Source organism: Mustela nivalis (assembly GCF_964662115.1).
Source record: "Mustela nivalis genome assembly, chromosome: 10".
In the NCBI taxonomy this organism is placed as follows: domain Eukaryota; kingdom Metazoa; phylum Chordata; class Mammalia; order Carnivora; family Mustelidae; genus Mustela; species Mustela nivalis.
In genome coordinates, this window is record NC_139029.1 from 103995901 (window position 1) to 104020552 (window position 24652).

General features: G+C 42.5%; 1 protein-coding gene across 1 annotated transcript in view; it reads left to right on the forward strand.

The window, feature by feature from the left end:
- LOC309843248 (uncharacterized protein) overlaps positions 1-24652 on the forward strand; it is a 43879-nt gene that overhangs the window by 18089 nt on the left and 1138 nt on the right. Inside the window, exons 10-16 of the mRNA XM_082688576.1 lie at positions 18032-18204; positions 18620-18776; positions 19933-20050; positions 20552-20670; positions 21348-21547; positions 21988-22110; positions 24133-24280. Coding sequence (XP_082544702.1) covers positions 18032-18204; positions 18620-18776; positions 19933-20050; positions 20552-20670; positions 21348-21547; positions 21988-22110; positions 24133-24280 — 1038 coding nt within the window. The remainder of the gene's footprint in view (positions 1-18031; positions 18205-18619; positions 18777-19932; positions 20051-20551; positions 20671-21347; positions 21548-21987; positions 22111-24132; positions 24281-24652) is intronic.

Consider the following 24652-nt stretch of genomic DNA (forward strand, 5'->3'; position numbering starts at 1 on the left):
AAAAACAATCTGAGGGGTTTGAAGTGGCGGGGGGGGTGAGAGGTTGGGGTACCAGGTGTTGGGTATTATAGAGGGCATGGATTGCATGGAGCCCTGGGTGTAGTGAAAAAATAATGAATACTGTTATGCTGAAAATAAATAAAAAATAAATTTAAAAAAAGACAGAAATCATGTCCTAGATGGAAAAACTCAATATTATAATATCAATTTTCACATATCAGTCTCTAAATGTTTGAAAGTCCCAAAGAGCGTATGTGTGTTTATTTGATAAATTGATTATAAGTTCCATTAAGAAAAATATATCAGTGAAAGTGATAAAGAAACTATTTCTTAAGAAAGGAAAAGTAATGAAGACACATTGTATGAGATATCAAAAATGTTATATAAAGGATTTTCATATTAGCTCAAAATACTTTTGTATTTATTGGAATCTATTTTTTTTTCTTCAAGCTAATGGTTTCCCTTAAATGATGCACTATTTTTCCTTTTCCCATATGTCAGTGGGTGTTCATGATTCAGTACCTGTACATGGGGATCTTCAGGCAGTGATGGAAGTAGGAAGTGGATGGTAAGCTGATGTTTCTCCCCTAGGGGATCAGAAAGATTTCTGGGCCAATTTTCAGTATACTCTAAGATGGAAAAAAAAAAAAAAGGTTTTCTCTCAAGGTAATAAAACATGTCTTAGATGTTAGACAAATTGTAAGGTATGAGAATTTAGGGGAATGCTGAGGATTAATTTTTGTAGAGTTGTAAGACTTTCTTAATTTCCCAGAAAGATCTTGGGCTGGGCTATCTGCACATTTGTATGCCAGTGCATCTCTTTACCTATCAAAGAATGAATGATTCTTGTCTGCCCGTTCCCTCCCACAACTGAGTAAGACTGGCCTCTGTAACTACTAGTATGTTGTGGATATGCTGGAGTGGGACTTCCATCATGCTCTTCCTTGGATCACTTACTCTGAGAGAAATAGCTGCCACTCTCAGAGCTCTAATGAGAGGTCCACAGAGAAGTACTGAGACCTCCTGCCAACAGCCAGCACCAGCTTGCCAGCCATGTCAGTGATTCATCTTCAAAATGGATCCTCTGGACTCAGTCAAGCTTTCAAATGACTGTTCCAGCCAGTATCTTGACTGAAACCTGCAGTTTTTAGGATAGAATCTAATCCAGAAACACTCAGCTAAGCTGCTCCTAAATTGCAGAAGCTATATGAAATAATAAATATTTCTTACCATATCAATAGCTAAGCTTTGGGATAAAACCAACCAACTTCTATTAAGTGCCTAGTTTGTGTCAAGTTCTAGGGATCCAAATAGAGGAATTGCACTCTAGGCATATGAATCAGCTCCTTCCAGAGAAAGCAGCGAGATGCACTTAGCCAAGGTCTTGGATTAGCCTGAGGATCTGCTTTCAGGCCAAGCTGGCAGTGGCCCCTACACCTGTGCCCACTCTTATCTGCTGGCCTAGCTTAGTACCAGTTCTCAGGGAGTACAACTGCTGGCAGCGGCAAATCTATGGTCTCGGGGGCATCAAGGTGAGGAAAGACAAGCCCTGACACCTGGGTAGCACTCTCCCAGCACACTTCACCCTCCCCTGATCTGTTTTTCCCAGGAAGTGAGACTCTACCAAAAGTAGGTCACAATGTTCCTCATACCCTACTGCCAATACAGAAGTGTGCAGAGGTACAAGGTCCATGTTTCTCTGGTAGCAACTGCCCTCTCCTTCTCCTTGCCCTGGGCTGGAATAAGGGAAGAGACTCAGCAGCTGCAGCATCCTGTGGCTGTCCTGTCTTTCCCCTCCAGAGCTGTGGCAACAGAAGCACAAGGGGGAAAGTGAAGAAGATGAGCAGGGCTAACTGTGCCCTTTTCCCTGAACTGGATCCCTTCCAGGACCTTTGCTACTGGCCTTGAGTGTAGGGCCCAGTTCTGCAGAAGGAAAACTACATTCCTCAATTAAATGCTTCAGTATCTCAACTCAGTCCTTTATGTGCTTTCCTGGTCTTGGGGCCTGGTCCCTGGGCTTGGGACCATGATTCCTAGCACAGTGCCCTTCATTCTGTCTTTGGGCTTCCACAGGCCTAGGGGGACTTGACCTTAGTGCTGAGTTAATACTTCCCATCGTAAGCAGTTGTGTCAGGCCTGCTGGTGAGGGGGTTCTGCTGGATTTCTCTCTGCACTGTGGGTCAGTGCCTGTTCTCTTGAATCTGGGATGGGTGGATATATGAACGTGAAGACCTTGGGGACCCGTGGTCATGAGGTGGCAGCTATGCTGCTCCCACAGTGATAAAGGGGTCTTCTCTTCTATAGACCTGAGCACGGAGGCTGACAGTGACCAAGGGAGCAGGTGTGGAGGCATGATGCTGAGGATGCTGCTCTGGGGCTCTGAGTCTTCTAGTCTTTTCAAACTTCTTCCTTCCCACAGATGGGGAGGGGTAGTTCCCTAGAAATGGGGTAGAGAATGGGTATTTGTGTCCATGAGGCTGTAACATGGAGTCTCTCCCATCTGGTGCCCTGGGCTCTGAGCTCAGGAACTAGAATTCTAGATTTGGGAATGATAAAATGGAGCCCTGGGAAAGGCCACCAATAAATCCAAAGGCCCTTGAGCCCTTGATACCCTGGAAGTCTGTTGGGGGTATCAAGCCCCAGTTGAGCCCTTGATACCCTGGAAGTCTGTTGGGAGCAACAAGTCCCAGCTGGAAGTCTGTTTGATGACTTCCTGTTTTTGTTTAATTTTTTAATTAATACATAATATATTATTTGCTTCAGGGGTACAGGTCTGTGAATCTTCAGTCTTATACAATTCACAGCACTTACCATAGCACATACCCTCCCCAATATCCTTCACACAGTCATCCTATCCCTTCCCCCACACCCCAGTAGCCCTCAGTTTGTTTCATGAGATTAAGAGTCTCTTATGGTTTGTGACCCTCCCAATCCCATTTCCATCCCTACCCACCATGAGCCCCCCACCCTGCCTTTCAAATTCCTCGTATCAGATAGACCATATGATAAATTGTCCTTCTCTGATTGACTTATTTTGCTCAGAATAATACCTTCTTGTTCCATCCACACCATTGCAAATGGCAAGATCTCAGTTTTTTTGATGGCTGCATAGTATTCGTATTATATATATAATACGAATATGAATAAGAAGATGTGGTATATATATATACCACATCTTCTTTATTCATTCATCTGTTGATGGACATCTAGGTTATTTCCACAGTTTGGATATTGTGGACATGCTTCTATAAACACCTGGGTGTGCATGCCCCTTTGGATCACAAGTAGGCAGAGAAGCAGGCAGAGAGAGAGGAGGAAGCAGGCTCCCCGCTGAGCAGAGAGCCCAATGCGGGGCTCAATCCCAGGACCCTGGGATCATGACCTGACCTGAAGGCAGAGGCTTTAACCCACTGAGCCACCCAGGCACCCTGAGTTTGAGAATTTCTTTATAGACTTTGGATACTGGTCTTTTATCTGATATGTCATTTGCAAATATCTTCTCCCATCCTGACAGTTGTCTTTTGGTTTTGTTGACTGCTTCCTTTGCTGTGCAAAAGCTTTTGATCTTGATGAAGTCCCAATAGTTCATTTTTGCCCTTGCTTCCCCTGCATTTGATGATGTTTCTAGGAAGAAGCTGCCATGGGTGAGGCTGAAGAGGTTGCTGCTTGTGTTCTCCTCAAGGATTTTGATGGATTCCTGTCTCACATTGAGGTCTTTCGTCCACTTTGAGTCTGTTTTTCTGCGTGGTGGAAGGAAATGATCCAGTTTCACTCTTCTGCATGTGGCTGTCCAACTTTCCCAACACAATTTGTTGAAGAGAGTGTCTTTTTTCCATTGGACGTTCTTTCCTGCTTTGTTGAAGATTATTTGACCATAAAGTTGAGGGTCCATTTCTGGGCTCTTTTCTCTTCTATTGATCTATGTGTCTGTTTGTGTGCCAGTATCATACTGTCTTGATGATAATAGCTTTGTAATAGAGCTTATTATTCTAATATTGTTTTGTCTTATGGTATCACTTAGCTCTAAAATTCTCCCCTCATGGTCCAGTAGTTAGCTGTTTATCTCTCTTTTTCTCAGCTTCTTTATTCTCCATCATTTGGTCTTATATATCACTAAATCTATCTTCTGCTTCATTTATCGTAGCAGTAAGAACATTCATTTTTTATTGCGCCTCATTAATAGCTCTTATGATTTCAACTTGGTTATATTTTAGTTCTTTTATTTTTCCAGAAAGGGATTTTATTTCTCCAGAAAGGGATTTTCTAGTATCTTCCATGCCTTTTTGAGCCCAAAAAGATAATTACCTTGATAATCATCATTCTGAACTCTAGTTCTGACATTTTACAAATGTTTGTATTGATTAGGTCCCTAGCTGTCAGTACTACCTCTTATTCTTTTTTTTTTAATCTTGAGTTTTTACACCTTGTCATTTTATCCAGATAAGAAATGATGAATGAGAGAACAAAATACTAAAAGCATATCAATAATCACAGAAAAATAAACACTAACCAAATTGGAAGAGATCTGAGGCTGGGGGGAGAAGAAAGGAGGAAAGAAAATATTTATTAGACTGGTGAATAGAACAGAGCCAGACACTTGATTTTGGGTATATTTGGTCTGTTAGAAGAAACTACCTCCCAAAATTTTAAAGAAAGAATAACTTTGGAACACACACACACACACACACAAAATTAAATTAAATTAAATTAAAAAAAAAAGAAAGAATAACTTATTTATATATAAAAATAAGGATAGGGATGCCTCAGTGGCTCAGTCAGTTAAGCCACTGCCTTTGGCTCAGGTCATGATCCCAGGGTCCTAGGATCAAGTCCCACATTGGGTTCCTTGCTTGGTGGGGAGACTTCTCTCTCTGCTTCTGCCTGCCACTTTGCCCATTTGTGTGCTCTCTCTCTCCCTCTCTCTCTCTCTCCCTGACAAATAAATAAATAAATAAATAAATAAATAAAATCTTTTAAAAAAGGGTAAACACGATGAGGAGATGGAATATGGCTGTAAAGATGAAAATTTAAAAACGTTCTAAAAAAGGAATTGATAAGATAAGAAGTTGGTTGAAAAAAAGAAAATAAAAAGGGGGAAAGAATGTGATCAGGCTGGAGACTAGAACAAAGCCATGCACTAGATTTAGGGTATATTTTGATCTGTTAGAAGAACCTGTATCCCAAAATTTCAAAGAAAGAAAAACCTATATGTATACAAAAAATTAAGTTAAATACAATGAGAGGATGGAACATGACTATAACAATGAAAATTTAAAAAGATTTTTAAAAAAGATATTGATAAGATAAAATAGTTTAAAATAGGAAAGAGGAAAAATTGAAATAATAGAATAAGAAAAAAATAACCTTAAAAAATTTAACTTTGAATGACTAAGAATCATGGGGAAAAATGCAGGAATTCTGTGTTACTTTCCCCTGGCTCTGGAGTTCTGCAGTTCTCATTGATCTGTAAACTTTGTCTTGGCTGGATATTCTTGCTAATATTCTGGAAGAGGGGCCTGCTGCAGTGATTCTCAAATGCCTTTGACAGAGGTAGAATTGCACCACCCTTGCCAGGGGCCAGCCTAAGTAATCTTTGCAGTTTTGGTCTCAGGAGGTTTTGTTTCCTGAATGCTTTCCGTAGCTTCAGAGGAGGGGAATGAAAATGGCGGCCTCCCAGTCTCCTGCCTGAAGGAGCAGAGTGGCCGGGGCCCCACTCCTCAGTGTAACCTCAGAGAAAAGCAGTCAATCCCTCCTGACTCCCTGGTCTCCAGCCATGCCCAAAACTCACCCAGCCTGTGACCAAGCATTTCTATCTCTGGTGCATGGCCCCGTTTGGGGTCGCCCAAACCAGCAGATTCCTACCTTGCTGCTTCTCCCAGAGGAGGAGGGTGAGTCTCCCCAGATCTGCCACTTATGGGGTTCCTGCTGGAAGAGCAGTGGCCCAAGCACACTGTCTCCATGAGGGCTCCACCTACTGCTTAGCCTCTAGAGCGACAACCCTCCATGGAGCTGACTTCTAAAAGATCCGATTCTGTGCTCCATTGCTCTATCACTTGCCAAGGGCCAGCCCCTTCCCCTGCAGTCTCTCTTCTCATATATTGCCTCGGATTCACTTCTCTGCATGTCCCACCTTCTGGAAAGTGGTCACTTTTCTGTTCCTGGAATTGCTGCTCTTCTTCCCTTTGATGTCCTATTCAGTTTGTAGCTGTTCAGAATGGTTTGATATCTATCTAGCTGAACTCCTAGGATCTGTTGAAATTTAAGCCTCCTACTCCTCTGCCATCTTGCTCCTCCTCTTGTTTCTGATTTTTCAGGTGTGACTGTTCTGCTGCAGGGGCACCTGGGTCAGGAATAACATCAATCTTCCTGAAACTTACTCCTTTTTCCTTCCCTTTCTTCCAACTCAGCTGCACTCCCTTCTCTTTCCATGATGAAGTCAGGACTAGAACCACAAGCCACCAGCCATTTTTCTGGATTCCAGAATATCAGAGCTGGCAGATAACAAAGCCCATCAAATCCAAAATGCCTAACTGACAGATGAAAAAACTAAGACACAGAGAGGGAAAGCGACTTGTCCTTCATTACTCAGTATCAGGACTTATCCATATGTTCTGATGTCAACACTGGTGCAATTTCTATCACTAGCAGTCTATACTTGTTTTGGTGTTGTCTTTTCTCCCCTCAAACCTCACCTTCTTCATGATACCTAGGTGTGGGTCTATGGGTATGGGACAAGACTAAGGTCCAGACTGGGGGACTCAGGAGAGGAGAGTGAGGAGTCCATGAGCTTTGGAGTAAGACTGCCTGGGAATAGTACATGCACAGTAAATATTTGGGTAAATATTTGGGGATGAGTAAATGGTATTAAATTTCAATTTTTCAGTTTTGGTAAGTTTTTCCAAGCCTCATATAAAAATGAGATAATATTTCCCTCATAGAACCATCGTAGGAATTAAAATTTAAGCAAAACAATGTGTGTAAAGCCTTTACACAAAGCACCAATGCCATCATATGCCATCTACAAAAGTTTTTATTGATAATGAACTTGAACAGTCTGTGAAGTTATTTATACAAGAAACATAAATATCCTGGCTACTTACTTCTGTGACAGCAAATTGATTTTATTCTATGTGTTGTTTCTTGTTGTTTTTTAAAGCTCTTTGAGTCATAAGAGATGCTTAGGCCTTGCTCAGATTCTGTTGAAAAAAAAAAAAAAGTGTCATGACTGTTTAACAAGTTGTCCTATTGGCGTGGGATAGGAACATAGTAGTAACTCCTGGGTTCATGCCAAGCTAACTCTGAGGTAGCCCTTCCCCTTGCAGAGGTCATCAGCAAGTAATGCTGACAACAGAGACTTACACTACAGGCAGCTGCTTTCTTCTTTCAGGCCCAGCCTATTAGCCAGTGTGCTACTTTGTTGACTGGCCCCAGTATCCACTGGAACCAGCCAAGTTCTTCCCTACAGATGCAGATTCACATCTGTGCACATCCCCGAGATATGCCCTCACTGGCATAAATGACAAGACTTCTCCCTATGAATGTAATGATGGTGATATCCTGTGTCCTCAGTTCTGAGACCTGAAAGAATGGCCTGGGAAACTGAATCCATAGTGAATGGGAGACAGAAGTAGAATGGAGATCCCAAGTTCGGTCCCTAATTCATTCTCAAATATCATAAGATTCTGGCAGACAAAGCCCTTTGCAGATAGTTTCTTCCTGAAAAGGAGCCATAGATGTCTGACACACATGGTAAGCTATGGTATAAACGTTAATGTGGGCGGACAGGGAAGAGAACTTGTCATGTGGGACTTTAGAGATCGTACCTGGGAGCTGCCCATTTCCAGTGGAGAATGAGGGAAGAATGGTCACTTTCCACAATGTCTGTATCCTGCAGACTCACAGAGATGTCACTTGAAAGTGGCCCTTCGTTTCTTTCTGCAGCCATGGACATCTGGTTGACTTGCTGGCCATTGACAGCTGGAACTTTGGCACTTCAAAGTAAGAGTCCTTCCATGGCTAGGGGATGAGGGCGAAGACAAGAGAAAAAGTTCATAGGATTGGGGTGGGAAACAATGGTGACAGAGGGGAGCTGGAAATGGATATTGCAGAGGGGAAAGAGGCTGGTGTCTGGGAGAAACTGACATCTGCCGGTGGGAAGTACTGGTGGCAGCAGATGTGGAGAAAGGGCAATGGTAAATGGAGAGTGGGCCTTCAAACACTCAAAGGATTGTGGAAAACAACCAATGAGTGAGAAGGGGCTTGCATATGGAGAAGCACACTGGCCAATGAGAATGCAGAGCCCTGGGCTTGTCTTCTCATAAGCAATCAGAAAGTATTAGGAGTCTCACAGGCATTTAGGCTTGAAGTTGGACAAGGGAGATTGTGAGATTAGATCTGACTTGCATGTACAGAGTTGCCCAAGTCTGTGGTAAATCACTGTTTAATTATGAAAATGGTGCATTCCCACAATTATTTTAAAAATTAGGCAGCACAAAATTATTTGACATAAGTGGTAACTTGCCCCTGTCTCTTCTTCTCTTCCTGGGTTCTCCAGAGACATCCATTCTGAAACTGCAGTGTTGGAATGAATTGCAGTGACTGCTTTTCTTCTTGATCTAACACCTAAGTAAACTTTCTGGCAGTTTTCCTTATTTTGTCCACAAATCACTCAAATTCTGGTAGCTTAATCTCCCCAAACTTCAACATCTCTCCCCACCACCCTCTCTTAAGTTACCCAATTTGTACTAGTTTACTTTCATTAAAAAAAAAACTTTCTAGATATTAAATACCTGAACTAGAAAAAAATAAATTAGGGAGGTTGTGATCAAGTTTACAATGGGTTCATCACAGGCTTAGTATAATCAGGAACAAACCTGGTGTTTAAACACGTGTTAATAGGCTATCAACTTGCTGAATATGGCAGAGGAATGAAATATCCCAAGATATTACAAGCACCTTCAAATAGAGGACTCTGAATATATTTAATAGTACATTCTTTGGGCATTAGAAGGACGTCATTAAATGTATTCACAGGTTGTAAATTACATCTTAATTTTGGAAACAGTTAATATAAAACAATGAACATCTTAGAATCAAAGACATACAGTATCAGCACCATTGTCCCTAATAAAGAAAATATATGTGTATCTTTGATTATACAAATACAAAAACACTCTTCAATGGGTATACTGAAGAAAAAAAGTTTATGTTAAAAACACTTATCCATTGAGTAAATTTCTATTTTTTAGGTCATCTTAACTGTAAAAATCCAATAGGGGTTATTACGAAGTGCATAATAAAAGCTGGTATCAGAGATGGTGTGGGAGGATTTCTAGGGTCTGCTGTTGTTAATACAGACCAGCTCTCTGCCTAGATTCACCACCATCCACAACCATGAACCACAAAATATTCATCTGTTCTGTCACTGACTTCCTTTGTCACAATGAATTTGATGGCATTGACTGAATATTCAACGCAATCTACCATCTTTATTAAGGTAAGAATGGAGCACTCCTTCCATGTCTTCTTGTAGAAGGGATGGCGACTTCATGGATTTTCTATAAGGGTTGATTTCCTGGGGATAGCAAAGGGTGCTGTCTTCAGTACACTGGTTAAGGTATTTGGGATTGCAAGCAACAGAAACACTCTTTGGTTAGCATAAGCCAAAAAAAGAATTTATTGGAAGGATTTAAGTTTCTGCAAGAACCCAAAGAAGAAACTCTTGAGTTGAGAGAGTAGAACAATTTCTTATATCTTTCGTCAGTAAGTGTTTTATCAAACACCTGTAATCCATGCACTATGCATCTCTTTGGAGATAGAGCAGTGAACAAGACAAACATGATCCAGCTCTTGTGGGGCTTACAATGTAGTGGAGGAATTAGAGCAAAAGAAAGAAAAGAAAAGAAATAGAAAAGAAAAAAAAAAGAAAAAAAGAAAAAGAAATAGGGTGGTCAAGGGAGTCCTCTCAGAGGAAGTCACCTACCTTTGAATTGTGAAGAATTAAATGGAATCAGGAATACAAAGGAGAGGAAGAATTTCCTCAGGAACTGGCAACCTGGCAACAGCATCAGCGAAGGCCTTGAGATGGTAAAGAGCTTAGCAGGCCACACAAAACAGGGAGATGAGAACTTTAAAAGAAAGGGTAAAGTCACAGCAGGCACGAGAGTTCCTGGACCCTCTACCAGGAGTTCCTGGGCCTTCTCTCTGGAATTGTCATTAAATGTAACTCAGATTCAAGGATTTTAGAGTCTGTTTCTCTTTCTTTCAAATTATACCTCACTAGAACCTACTTCTGTATTTTAGGAGTTATTTCCAAAAATGGGGAGTTGCTATGAACTGGGGAGTAGTCCATGAGGCACTTAGTATAGAAAATAGAAAATGAAAGTAGCCACCCAAGTCCCCTTCTCTTCTGTCCCCTGGAAATCCCAGAGGCTTTTGAAGATGAAGCTAAAGAAACAGGATATCTAGGGGCACCCGGGTGGCTAAGTGGGTTAAGCCTCTGCCTTCAGTGCAGGTCATGATCTCAGGGTCCTGGGATTGAGCCCTGCATCAGGCTCTCTGCTCAGCAGGGAGCCTGCTTCTCTCTCCCTCTGCCTACTTGTGATCTCTGTCTGTCAAATGAATAAATAAAATCTTAAAAAAAAAAGAAAGAAAAAAAGAAACAGGATATCCAGACTGCTTATCACAACAGCTGTATCTGCTGGTTAAGGCACCACTGATACAGGATATGAAATTACAGAGATTGGGAAGTGAGTGCACTGGGTCTCTCAGGGCCCCCAAATCCTGGAGAAGAGAGTCCTAAGCTTTTTGATGGATAGTACCCCACGTGATCACGTAAACGTTGTAAAAGGAGATTTCAAAATGGAGCAAGCAAACTTAGCTGAGAGAGTCTCTTTGAAAATTGGGCTGGGAGGCCATAAGGGAAGAGGAATTTATTCAAGCCCTCATTAGAGGAACCACGAACTTCTTGCCAGCTACAAACCCTCCACTTGGACTCAACTTCCTCTTCGCCATGACACTTGAATGGGTCACATTCTTCCCTTGGACAGGAGCCAATGCAGTTTAAGAATTTCAATCCCTCATTTACACACTAACGCAACCAATCCCAGTTAACCTAGATTCAATCCCTGTTTTGCATGGAGGACTTAAATGAGATCTGCTCTCATAAACTTTCACCTTTACAGGTCTGCCTCCTCTTTGGCTTCCTTCGAAGTCAAGTTTCTACTTGAATCTGTGTCTCCCAAATTACAATTCTAATTGCCCAAATAAATGCCTGTTTGCTTAAATTGTCAGTGAATTCTTTCTTGGTCAACAACATGATCTGAAGAAGGTTTGTACCTTTAGTTGCCAAAGAGGTTTGGGAACTTAGTGACTCTGAAATACGGCAGTGGCCCCTTTAAATTGTCAATGTGGTGGACTTCGGGGAGAAGAGGAACAAGACTCAAGACCATGGCAAATCCTCATACTAGCAATCTTCGTTAGTAATTTCTTTCGGAAAATGCTGTATAATCAAGAAAGTGATGCTCAACAAAGCAATAGGAGAGTGACTTACCTGTGATGCCCATGGCCCTAGAGACATGTTTCTGAGACACATGTTCTAACACCACATTTCCTAACCTTCTGCTTTGGGTTTGCTCTGTTTCTTTCAAGCAGGTAGAGGAAACATCCTGTTTAGCTCTATGGGGGTCACAGAAGATAGGTTCCCTGGAGGTTCTCAGGAAATCACAATGGTGGGGCCATTTGGATTTCTGCTTGACATCATGAGCTTTCCACTGCTACCATTTCCTGCTCCTGAATTGTCTATAAGAAAATGCTGCTTGTTCCTGATGGCTCAAAACATCTTGTTCCAGACTCCTTAATTTAATCAGTGTGATGACCTATGACTTTCACGATAGCTGGGACAGATGTCCAAGACCTAACATTCCTCTGTATGTAGGATCCGAGGATCAAAGTAGCATGCATTATTTGAACTGTGTAACAAAGAAAAGGCTCAAATTGTATGCAGAGGGGCTATAGGGAGGGGACTGGGGAGAGCTATTGTGGGGAAAGAGGCTTTCTCTTTGGGGGATTTTGTTAATTAAAAGGGACAATGACTGGCAAGGAAATAATGCCTGTGTTGCCTCCTTCAGGAATATATCTAAAGTACAGGAGAAACTATGGGTTCCCTGCAGAGAAGCTCATCATAGTGTTCTCTGTGGGTGGAATTTCTGGCACAGCACTTCTAATCCTCACTCTGTGTTCCAGTTTCTGGTCCTTACATATGGGAAACTAGCTTCTAGGCTTACTCTGGAATAACTGGCATGGCTAATGGAGGCTTAAAATACATTGAGGAAAATTCTGTCATTCTCTTAAGTCATCTTGCTACCCTTCTCTTGAGATCCCATATCCTGGCTTCTTGTGGCTCTGAACACAAGCAGCCTGGGAAAAATAGATGTGGAACACTTTTCACTAAAAAATAAAAACAAAAATCAATCTGAATTTCCTTTTTTGGATTTTGATGTGTGTGACCATCATCTTTCCCACAGCCCCAAAGCAAATACTAAATTCTTATTGCATCCATGTAAATAACTAGAGAAGGATTTCAGTATTCTACCCCAGGAATGGCAAATGATTTGATTTTCCTTCCAACCTAAATTGAATGTGTTCACTCAGATTCTGTGCCATCAATCCAGAGAGTATTCTAATACTAATATTAACGCTTTTCTGTAGTCACTGGCAGCTTCTCAGTCTTTGGTATTGAGATATATACAGACTTGCCACCTTTCTGCTAATGACTGAGTGGGCACAAAAGACCTTCCAATTAAAAGATAAGATAGACCACACTTAGTGACCATTCTAAAAGAATTATTTCAGTTAGTGTTGGAAGGAAAGGGCCTACCTCTCAGGCCAGGGTGTCTGATAAGTACTTTGAAGGTGGCTTCTGTGCATTCTGACCTTTATACCTTTGAAAGGCTTCTGGGGACCATTCAGATTGGAGATCAGATCCACTCCATTAGCCTTCTGGGGGAGAAATCTGCATACTTCAGGCCAATCTAAGGAGCAAATTGAAGGAGCTAATTTTGATTCTGGCTATATCCCCAGCCCTTGCCACTCTTCCTGACAAATGATAGGAACTCAGTTTATATGACGATTGACAAATGAACCAGATTATATAATGGGAAATTGGGAATTTTGGGTTCTGTGAATTTTATATTAATCTGGGAAAGGCGAAGAAATCAGGACCTTCCTTCCCACTGCACACCAGGACCTCAGGCACTTAGAAGAACTTTTTTTTTTTTCAAGATTTTATTTATTTACTTCAGAGAGAGAGAAAGAAAGAGCACATGAGACAGACAGCATGAGTCAGACAGCATGAGAGAGACAGAATGAGCAGGGCAGAGGAAGACAGAGAGACAGAAGCAGACTACCTGGAAAGCCCTGGCCCAGATCTTCCCAGGCTGGCTCAGTCTTGTCATTCAGACTTCAAGTCTCATTTCCCTAAAGACCTTTCTGGACATTCTTGCCAAAGTGGCGCCATCCATCCCATCACCACCACCTTGTTCACTGTCTTCACGGTGTATCACCGGGTCACCACACTGTGACAGTCCTAGCTCATGGCTACTGTCTCGCCATAATTAGTAAGCTCTCTCTCAGAAGGGTCACTGTCTGACTGCTAAATTATATGGTAACTGTCCTTATTACCACTGATTTTTTTGAGTGTATTTTCTTCTCATCTGTCCAGACTTGGCAGTATAATTTGCAAGGAATGAGAAGCCTTGTGTGATGGGTTTCATACAAAATCTCTCGACCCCTTGGAAGTGCCTGGCACATTGATAACTATTGATTAACTGAACTACTAGCATTCTATAATGCTAGAGATCTGGAAGGTCAGAGGTTGGCTCTTTAAAGATGGGTGGGTGGTTTCTTATTCAGAGGCATGGTTTGGATGGAACCCCTCCTTTGTGCATCCTTTCCTATCGCTGTTTGATGAAATGCTCCAGAAGAGAGGAGACATACCCAGGATAAGAATTGTCCTTTGACTATGTCTCAAATCAGAGGCAACAAGGCATTGAATGGAGCAAAGTTTTATTTGTGTATTTGCTCCTGAGGATTTGCAGCCTAGTACATGCCTGGGTTAAGCATAATGACCCATTTCCATGAAATAAGTCAACAAATAAGTTAGAGGGTGATTTTATACACACACACACACACACACACACACACACACACACACACATATGTATATATTCTAAGTAGAGGGGCGCCTGGGTGGCTCAGTGGGTTAAGCATCTGCCTTCGACTCAGGTCATGATCTCAGGGTCCTGGGATAGAGCCCCGAATCTCTGTTCAGCAGGGAGCCTGCTTCCCCCCACCCCCCTCCACTTGACTCTCTGACTACTTGTGATCTCTGTCAAATAAATAAATAAAATCTTAATTAAAAAGTTCCAGGTAGAAAAAACAGAATCATCCTCTTTGGGCTGTTGGGAAGGGACAATTTTTTCTCTACCATTCAAAGTCTCCCATCTGGACTAAGAATTAAATTTACATGAAATGAATTAACAGGAATAAAATACCCAACGTTTTATTAAGTTGCAGGGAGGCCCCCAAATAAGATGAAGACCTAAAGAAATGATCAAGGCAGGCACTATTCAGACAATGAGAAAATAAATTTGTGAGGAATTGATTGGGTAAAGAAAAAAGGTGTTCAGAAGCCTGAATTAGGGAGTTCTAAATAGAATTTAGGCTGAGGTAGTAGATTAGAAAACATAACAAGGTTTGTTTTCACAGCTTTCAAGTCTCTATCTTTGGTGATAAAGATTTTTTTTTAACTTCCTAGTACAGAGAGAGCATTTTCATATGGGAGATTGGTTTCTTGCATTTAGGGGGATGGAGGAGGGTCTGAGTGTCCTTGTACCAGCCATTTCTTAAGTAACTTTTATTTAAAATAATCAACATGTCAAAGTGGCACATTTGGGGACAACATGCCCTTTGCCCCCACACTGTTCCTGTATAAACTATGGTTTCACTACGCCAGCTATAGAAATAAGCCTATTGTAAGGAGAAAACCAGGATGAGAGTGGAGTTCAGCTATCTCAAGACACATTTGCTGAGGTTGTATAAAGAGACCTACAGGAGATAAAGAACTAAGGGGACTTATTGCACCTACTGCCCCCATAATTCCACCCAGGGATATTTGATAGCCAGTATCCCTGTCTTTGAGCTCAAGTGTCAGAAAATGTCCAACAAGAGATTAGGATCCTATACTGAAGACTTTCAGACCCAAATCCAATCACACAAAATGGGGAAAAGGCAGGAATTTTTTTCTTAAAATATTTTATTTATTTATTTGACAGAGAGAGATCACAAGTAGGCAGAGCAGCAGAAAGAGAGAGAAAGGGGGAAGCAGGCTCCCTACTGAGCAGGGAGCCCAATGCGGGGCTCTATCCCAGGACCCTGAGACCGTGACCTGAGCCAAAGACAGAAGCTTGACCCAGGCGCATCAGGAATTAGTTTGTAAGTGACAAGATGATAGGATGCATATAAATAAAGCATCAGTACTTAACGTTAGTTTTGTCAGTCCTGAATCCTGCCTTGGTACCATTTCTTTTGAGAATTATTTCCCACTCTCCTGGTAGATAATTCTGAGTGATGATTCTGGGTGGAAGGCACTGTGCTTAGCACAGTGGGTGAGATTTCAGAACCCAGGCTTCTACAAGACTTTAAACCCAGTGAGAGAGAGAAGACAAGTAGTCCATGATTTGTTTCTGATAGAAACGAGTGGTTGCTCTATGCTTCACAGGCATGACATCTCATGCTGAGGAAGCCGACTCAGAGAGCTTATGTACTAATGTCTTGCTGCAGAGAAGACTTGGTAAGCGCAGTAAGAGAGCCTGCAGTGTTAAGGGATTGACAAGAGGTCAGAGACGCAGATGTGTGCTGGACAAGTCCCAGGAATGGTTGGCAGATTGTAGGTGGGTGGACAAGGGGGCAGGACACAGGCTCAGTGGGCGTAGCTAATGAGCAGGCACCAGTCATCTCCACACAGGAAAGTGAGCTGTGCACTTGATGTTAGGAGCTTTTGTCACTTTCTCATTAGACTTTTGAAGAGTGCCATGAAAGGTTTCTGTTTCTGCTTCTGTGAAGTTAGGAATGTTGCCACCAGGAGGCAGCAGCATGCAGGGTTACATTGTCTAGGCAGGCAGTGGACAACTAGGAGTGGAAGAACATGTTAGAATCCCTTTCTACAGAAAACTAAGTCGCATGTAAATCTCTGTCATTATCGTTAAAGCTGATATTTTTGTGCACATTGAGGCAGAGAGAACACGAGGACCCCAGGCTTAGAGGAGGAGGCTATGCTGAGATACGGGTTGAGTTGAGGCAAATGGGACTTGAAGTCCCAGCTCTGCCTTTGGTTCACTATGTGATCACCGGGAAGTTAAATCAGCTTCTTGGGTTATTACAATGGTAAATGAAATATGTGTCTGGTCCAAGGTCGATATGTGGGAGTTGTGGATATAAGCATATCTTCTGTAGATCTTCTAGTTTCCCTCTAATAATTTCTTTCTATACAGAAATATTAGAGCATGCATGTGAAATTGGAAACTCTTTGGTTTTGTGCATAGCTCAAAGGCTTCAAGGTAGATTCATGACAAAGTTCCAGTAACTTCTCTTGTGCCCGCTACAACTTTATGTAGGGAGTCATTTTGTAAACTGGCTTCTTTCACCACATGCTTCTAGAAGGCTACAATCTAGAAATTAGTAAAGGATATATAAAAAGCATTAAGTGTTTCATTTCCTTGATTAAAACAAATTAATGGCTCCTTATTGCTTAAGGAATAAAGTCCATGTTACTTAACATGGCATACAAGGTCCACCTCACCATCAAGTCATGCCAGTGTAGACACTTAACATTGTGCTCCAAGAGTTTGATCCAGATGCTCCATTGTGTGCTTCATCAGTATGAGGCTTAACAGTAAATAGTTTGATGGAACAGAAGTTAAATACTGTGGATACTGAGCACATGCTGCTTTAATATACTTTTGTAGAATCAAGAGTATTCCTATTTTAGCATTATAGTCCTTTCCTTTGCAATGGAAGCCTGAGTAGAAAATAATTTCCAGAGCTAAGTGGCATGATGAGGACTGTGCAGACCCAGTGCAGGTCCTTTGGATGGGTCTTGGCTTGTGAAGAGCCATGTTGAGAAGTGCTCTTGTGGCCACACTAGTCACAGTGTTCCATGACACCAACTGCACTTCTGGGTGCTATTGCTCAGGCTTTGCTTCTGCCTCCAGTGGCTTTTCCACTTTCCTTACTTTCTCATCTACCAACCAGGAAGATCCTAACTCAAGTTACCTCTTCTCTGAAGGCTTTTCCATGCCCCCACAGGAGCTGTCACTTCCTGCCTCTGCTTGCTTTATGAATACTGTTCTTACCATTCTCATTCATTCAACAGACATTTGGATGCTAGAGTGATCACATCATCTCATAATCAGATTCTGTGTCAGTCATTAGGCAGGATGCTGACTTTGCATAGGAGGAACATTTCTGAATTTTCTTTGTACTCCCAGAGCTTAGTGCAGTGGTAAGTGCAGAGTAGACAATCCATATATGTTGGCTAATTGTGAACTAAGAAATTGAAAATGAAGATCAGAGTGTCATGGACCATGAGAATCACATTAGAAGACTACAGAGGAGTCTGATGAGAGGAACAGGAAGGAAAAGGAGAAGAAGAACTGGAGAGTCTACTGCAAATCTCCAAAAGCACATGGACTTTGGAGCCGAAGAACAAATTATTCCATTGTTCTGGCAGAAGGAGCCAGCACCCATTTTCCAGTAGATGTGGGCACCAGGATACTTTGTCTCCAGTGCATTTCCCATTTGCTATCACATCCTAATCTTTGGATTCCATCAGCAAAGTCACTAATCACTTCTTAAGTTGACTACAGAGTGGATATTAAAGGCCATAATTCTTGCCAGGAGGAAAAACAAACAGAATCCATAGATGTGTAGGGGCACAGGTTGGTACAAGGCTAAGAAGACCACGTGCCTACAGGTGAAAAGTGCAGGGAGATCAGAGTATAAAAGAGAGACCCAGTCTCACTCTGTGTGTCCTACACATTGGGTGTGCTGCTGTGTCTTGTTGTGTGTGGGGGCCACCAAAATCAGCATCATGAAGATCCTGGTCTTGGTCTTGATTTGTCTACACCTCTCAGAGGGTGTGGAAAGGTATGTATGAGGATTCAGCTACAGATCTTTTGGAAAGGCAATCATATTGTGTCTTGGTACCATTAACTGAACCATGACTTAAAATGTATGTATGTATGTATGTATGTATGTATGTATGTATGTATGTATAGATGAATGTGGGGTGTGTGTGTGTGTGTGTGTGTAAGGGTGGATTGGTGTTGTGTTGGCTAAGAAAGAGGGAAACAGGATTCATGTCCCAAGTTTATAGGAGGGACTTCAGATAAACAGAAATTTATTCTGTGGAAACAATATGTAAGTAGAAAAACCCAAATATATGTTGCAGTGGATTTTCAGAGTTCTAAGGAGATTTGAAAACTCCAGACCAGATCATTGAAGGAATTGCTTTAATGAAGAACGTGAAGATCACTCCTTTTGTTTGTCCTAATCTCTGCAGAATCATTCTGAAGAAAGGCAAGTCCATCCGCCAGGTGATGAAAGAGCGGGGTGTACTAGACACATTCCTGAAGAACCACCCAAAGGTCGACCCAGGTGCCAAGTATCTTTACAATAATGATGCTGTTGCTTATGAGCCCTTCACCAATTACCTGGATGTAAGTGAAGGGGAGGTGGTGTCCATAACCCTTGGCCACAAACCATTCTTGGATATTTATTTAGACTTCTCATTAGCTCTGATTTTGGACTTCTTACTAAACCTAAGTCTCACCTTCCTATGTGTCTGGATAAATAATGAGTTGGAACCCCTTAACACTACAGTATTCCCTTTCCTTCCTTCTTTCTTCCCATTACTGGATCACTCTCTAAAGCTCCCTTTATACAATTATGAGATTCACAGTGACCATATTGATGTCAGTTGAGAGAGCCAAAGGAAGTCCCAGTGATGGGCTGCAGGGGAAAGAAGGAAAGCACATGCAAAGCTGCCAGACAAATCTCCAGTGGCTCCAGATGCCATATATCTTCCCATTTGGAAACATACACTGGTAGACCTTAGAGCAAGTATTTGAGTGTTCTTCAAGGCTGCAGTGTCTGCTCAGGGCATCTCAACACACTGGTGTCCTATGGACCACCCTTAGTGACGTCACATGAGTGTCAGCTCTAGAAGCCACCCTAGGTATCTCCTATTTTGACTTTCACTTTCTATAGATGGTGTAAGAAGAGGCAGGTAAGTGACATGACTGGCCTGCATTCACTTAGAACTTAAACTGTGTCTCAGTGAAGTTCTTTTCTTGCTTTCCATGCTACCTCTCATTCTAGACTTTCTAGTGCCTTAGCTACTGTGTGACCAGAGTGAGGAGAATGGTGAAGAAATATTTAACACTGGAAGAGAAAGAAGTGTGTGTGTGTGTGTGTGTGTGTGTGTGTGTGTGTGAAGTGGGGAGAGGGGATGGACACTGGAAATGGAGAAAAAGTTATTACTTCTCCACCTTTGCATGTTCTAGCATAGAACCTCTGCAGCTGAATCCTATGGTAAATCCATAGAGATATCACCTGATAAAAAGTCAAAATGCTTTGGAAGATGAGATTGTCTTGCCAGATTCAGCTAGTCACAGGCTTGTAATTAGGGACAAAAATGAAGAATATTGAGAGGAAACTGGCTGCAGATGAGAAGAAGAACTTTTTGAGGGAGAAGGTACTTAACTCCCCAGGGAAATGATTTCGGCAAGATGTGGTTTCTAGTGAGTCAACTTTTTCCCCATCCTTAGGACAAAACTTGGCTGCTTGAAGAGAGTGAAAAACTTTTCTTTGCAGAACTACTACTTTGGAGAGATCAGCATTGGGACACCACCACAAAATTTCCTGATCCTCTTTGACACAGGCTCCTCCAACCTGTGGGTGCCCTCTACCTACTGCCAGAGCCGGGCCTGCTGTGAGTATACCACCATTATCACTCATCCATGGAGAGGAGCAGAGAGCAGGGCAGAGTCAGGACTGGGCACAATCTCATCACCCAATTCCAGAGTTCTTGGTGCATACCCATGATCTCATCCTCCTTAAATTCAGACCATCTAGAAATCTTGACCTTGGTCTACTTTCGCTGGTGCTACAGTTCTGGAGAGAGACAGCAGAAATAGATTGAGGCTTCCATTCTTTTCTACATTGTTCCCTTTCCTCAGTTTTCTCCTATGGGTCCCAATTCCTGGCACTTTGAGTTGAGCCATCCCTCAGGAAATGGAGGGAAGGGGCAGCATCTTTTTCCCAAGGGGACAGACTTTTCTGGGGCTACAGATTGTTTTCAGCACAAAGGATCTGAGAGTGAGGCCCAATCCCAGGCTTGGTCTGATGGTCTCAGGCCATCAAGGATACGTGTCCTCCAAATATGTTGGGAGAGCCATGAATTCTGCTAATATTTCCTTCTGTCTATCTGCAGCTAATCATAACAAGTTCAACCCCAGCAGTTCCTCTACCTACAGAAGCACTGAGCAAAGCTATACTCTGGCCTATGGTTTTGGCAGCCTGACTGTGCTCCTGGGATATGACACTGTGGCTGTAAGTGCTGTTCTCAATCCTTCTGTGGGTCTGCTCTTTGGATCCCCTTCTTTGGAGCTTAATGCTCTCAGAGAGACCCACGATTACTAAATAGGTACAAATTCCTGGAAACTGATGTTTGGAAAGTATGCTGAAGAGGATTTAATTAAACATTTCTCCCAAGACAGGAATTGCTTCCCCAGCAGTCCTGACTGCAGGGAGCTCTTTTTATTGTGCCTCCCCTGACTTTGCTCCCTGGTCTTATGCTGCCCTCCGTAGCCACATGGAGCACATCTGCTTCCTTCTCCACATGGTTTTACTGTAGATATTAAAGACCTTCCTTTCACTATTTTCTTTTCTTTATATCAAGCACCCACAGCTTCTATGTCATTTGTGCACATGGATTGTTCAAAATAAAATCAGCCACTGTCCTTTCACTGTCCATGGAAGTAGAAACTCTAACTCTAGAATACAATGGCCTCTGCTTCCCCAACTCCCACACTCTTCTTTCTAAGACATGTACGGTTGGGTGATGCTGAATCCCTTCATCTTCCAGACCCCACCCATGACTGAGCTAAGCATGAAATAACCCAACTTCCTCTCTCTGCAAAAGGGTCTAGATTCAATTCCCTGGGCACCTAAGTCTGGGAAAACTTTGTCCACCTGAGTTGTTAATCTTTTCTTTCTGCTTGTCCCAGGTTCAGAACATCGTCATCAACAACCAGCTCTTTGGCTTGAGTGAGAGTGAGCCCAACTACCCCTTCTACTATTCATACTTTGATGGTATCTTGGGAATGGCCTACTCTGACCTGGCTGCGGGCAATAGCCCAACAGTTCTTCAGAACATGATGCAGCAGGGCCAGCTCACCCAGCCCATCTTCAGCTTCTACTTCTCTCGGTGAGCACCCCTGCCATGGGTAGATCTCAGCAAATGAGGCTATGGGGGCTTTCAGCAAGTCAACATAAGACAGGGCCAAGGTCTTAAAATTTCCCGATACAATGAGTTTAACTAGCTAAATGCAATTCATCCATCTCTGAAAATTTATTATTTCATTTTGGAGAGAATTTTATTTTAAATGCACTGGAAGTATTTTTTTTTAAAGATTTTATTTATTTATTTGAGGCAGACAGACAGTGAGACAGAGACAGAGCATGAGCAAGGGAGAGGGGGAGGAATAAACAGGTCCTCTGGTTGAGTCTGAAGAGCATATCAAAGCACAAGACCCCTTGTCCTCTGGTTCCTCTATGTCTGAAAAGAGAAGGATGGTGAGAGGGGAGGAAGGAGATGTCTGATCACGTGTACTGTGGGAATTCATGCTCTTCTCCTTTCTTCCATAGCCAACCAACCTATGAGTATGGTGGGGAACTCATCCTGGGAGGTTCAAACTCCCAATTTTATTCTGGTGAGATCATCTGGACTCCCGTCACCCGAGAATTGTACTGGCAGATTGCTATCGATGAGTAAGTACTAGAGGAAAATTCCTGTGGATCATGGACACCCCTAGGATGTTCCTCCAATGTGACATTATTTCCTGTTCTTGCATTGGCACACACTTCTGAAAGAATCAGCAAACCCTCAAGCTGATTGTTCCTGGAGCTCAGTAGACTCTGGCATCTAGCTCTTGAATGAACTTTCTGAGTTGGTCACTGAACCTTGTCATGTCAGCAGGTTGGTCATTCCTAGGATTCTGTGAATCCATGTCTTTGTTCCTGGAAGCTTCATTATCCCAGGTAGCACAATCTTTACCAAGTTCTTCATCAGTGAAAGTAACAGCTGTCTTTGATGTTTTCTACGTGCCAGATACTGTGCTAAATATTTTATATGTATTATTGTATATATATGTTCCGCTAAACACTATAAAGTGCTCAGTAGTATATTTCATTGCGTAGATAAAGGAATCAAGGCTCAGAGGTTCAGTGACTTATCCAAAGTTCACACATTTCACAAATTTCAAAATTTGAGCACAAGCATATCTTCTCCCAGAGCTCAGGACCATGAATCAGTTACTTCTATATTCCAGGCCTTCAGGAAATCTCCATCACTACCAATTCAAGATGCATTTCTTTGACCTTTACTCAAGACCATACAACAGCGGGGCACTATTTGTCAGTATGGCCTTCTTACCACTTCCTGACGCATAGTGAGGACTTCAACATGTCCTTGCACCTTGCCATGACTTTCTTGCTTCTCTTTTGACTATATCACCTGAAGTGCCTCATGTCCTGTGTGCATCCTTTGGGGCCCAGATTAGCTCCTACTTCCTAGCTCCTCCTCTTTGGAGGAGAGGCCTCTCCAAAGGCCTCTCAGGAGCCCAATCTCTCTTCCAGTCCCCTAGTATTACTGGCTTCTGTCCCAATATCTAGCTCCCCATCTTCAGGTAGACACAGGGTAATAAGCCCAATATGCATGAGTAGAGAGAGAGGTAAGCAGTTGAATGTCTGACAAGTAGTTTTTTGTGCCTGCAATAGAGGGGTCTTTTCACTTGGACCGATTGCACTCACCCCTTAAGCATCTCTTCTCAGAATAACTCTTGTCTGACTGACTCACTCTCACTACCAGAGTAGATCAAGTCCCCTCCTCTCTGGCCTATTGCATTTCTTTCATGGCACTCACCAGAGATGCAATTAAACACCATTTATGTGTTTCTGTTATGTATGTGGTGTTTGTCTTGTTTACCATTACGTTCAAGTAGCTTGATTCACCAACTATACCCAAAATACAAAGGGACTTAAGAGGAAGAGTAGAGCTGCAGAAAAAGCTGGATGAGTGATCGGGGACTGAATCACATAGGACTACATTATGGAGATTGGCAGCTATTGGCTTATGGTGTTGTCTCATGTCTATTAGAATGGGCTGTTTAAAAATAGCAAATACAATTTAGTCCTCTTTATATCACCATAATTTTTGTAAGAGTGTAAGAGTGTGTTCTACATGGTAAGTGTCGAATGTGTATTTACAATGTGACTACCAGCTCTAGCTGTTTGGCACTATGTGCTGGGCCTCACGTAGGCAGATTAAAGAGGATAAGACATAGTACCTACTCCCCAGAGCTGAGCTGGAGTAGTCACCAGACCAAGACTGAGGATATTACTCCAATAGTAATTACTATTATTATTAATTTTCATTACATTATTACATGGATTGCAGTGTCAAGGTGTGCCCTGGCTTTTTGGGAGATTAGGGTGGATGTGGCACTTATTTATGGCAAATATGTCTGACTCTCTCCTTCTCTCTCTCTAAAGATTTATTTATTTATTTGAAAGAAAGAAAGAGAGGGAGAGAGAGAACAGGGAGGGAGAGAGTCAGAGGGAGAGAGAATCCCAAGCAGACTCCACGCTGAGTATGGAGCCCAATGCAGGGCTTGGTCTCACAACCATGAGATCATGAATCAAACTAAAAGCAAGAGTCAGAAACTCAACTGACTGGGCCACCCAGCTACCCCAAGAAATGCCTGACTCTCTCTGTATTGGTGTTCCCCTCAGGTTTCTCATCGGTAACCAGGCCACCGGCTTGTGCTCCCAGGGCTGCCAGGGGATCGTGGATACAGGAACCTTCCCACTGACTGTTCCCCAGCAGTACTTAGAATCCTTTGTGAAGGCAACAGGAGCCCAGCAAGATCAGAATGGTGCTGTGAGTAACCAGAAGCCAGGGCTCCTCTGCACATCCAGGCAGCCTCAGCACAGGAGCCTGAGTGCAATGAGTTCATGAGAGACAGAAGAAGGGATTGGTGGAGAATTGAGCTCCTAGTGGGACAGAACAGGTGGGGACACATCATGGCCTTTTAGGCATGAACCTTGAATTAAAGGAGGCATAAGGGGAGGGAATAACACCAACTCCAACTGTGAGAATGGGCTGAATGGTTGTCAGGAGGGGTGGCTGTTCCATTGCAAGCCCTAGGAACACATCTCACCTTGGCGTGGCCACTGTCATTTGACTGTACACAACAGACTCAGGCATATTGTACTTCTCCAGTCCTCTTGGGTTTCCTTCTTCCCTAGGAAT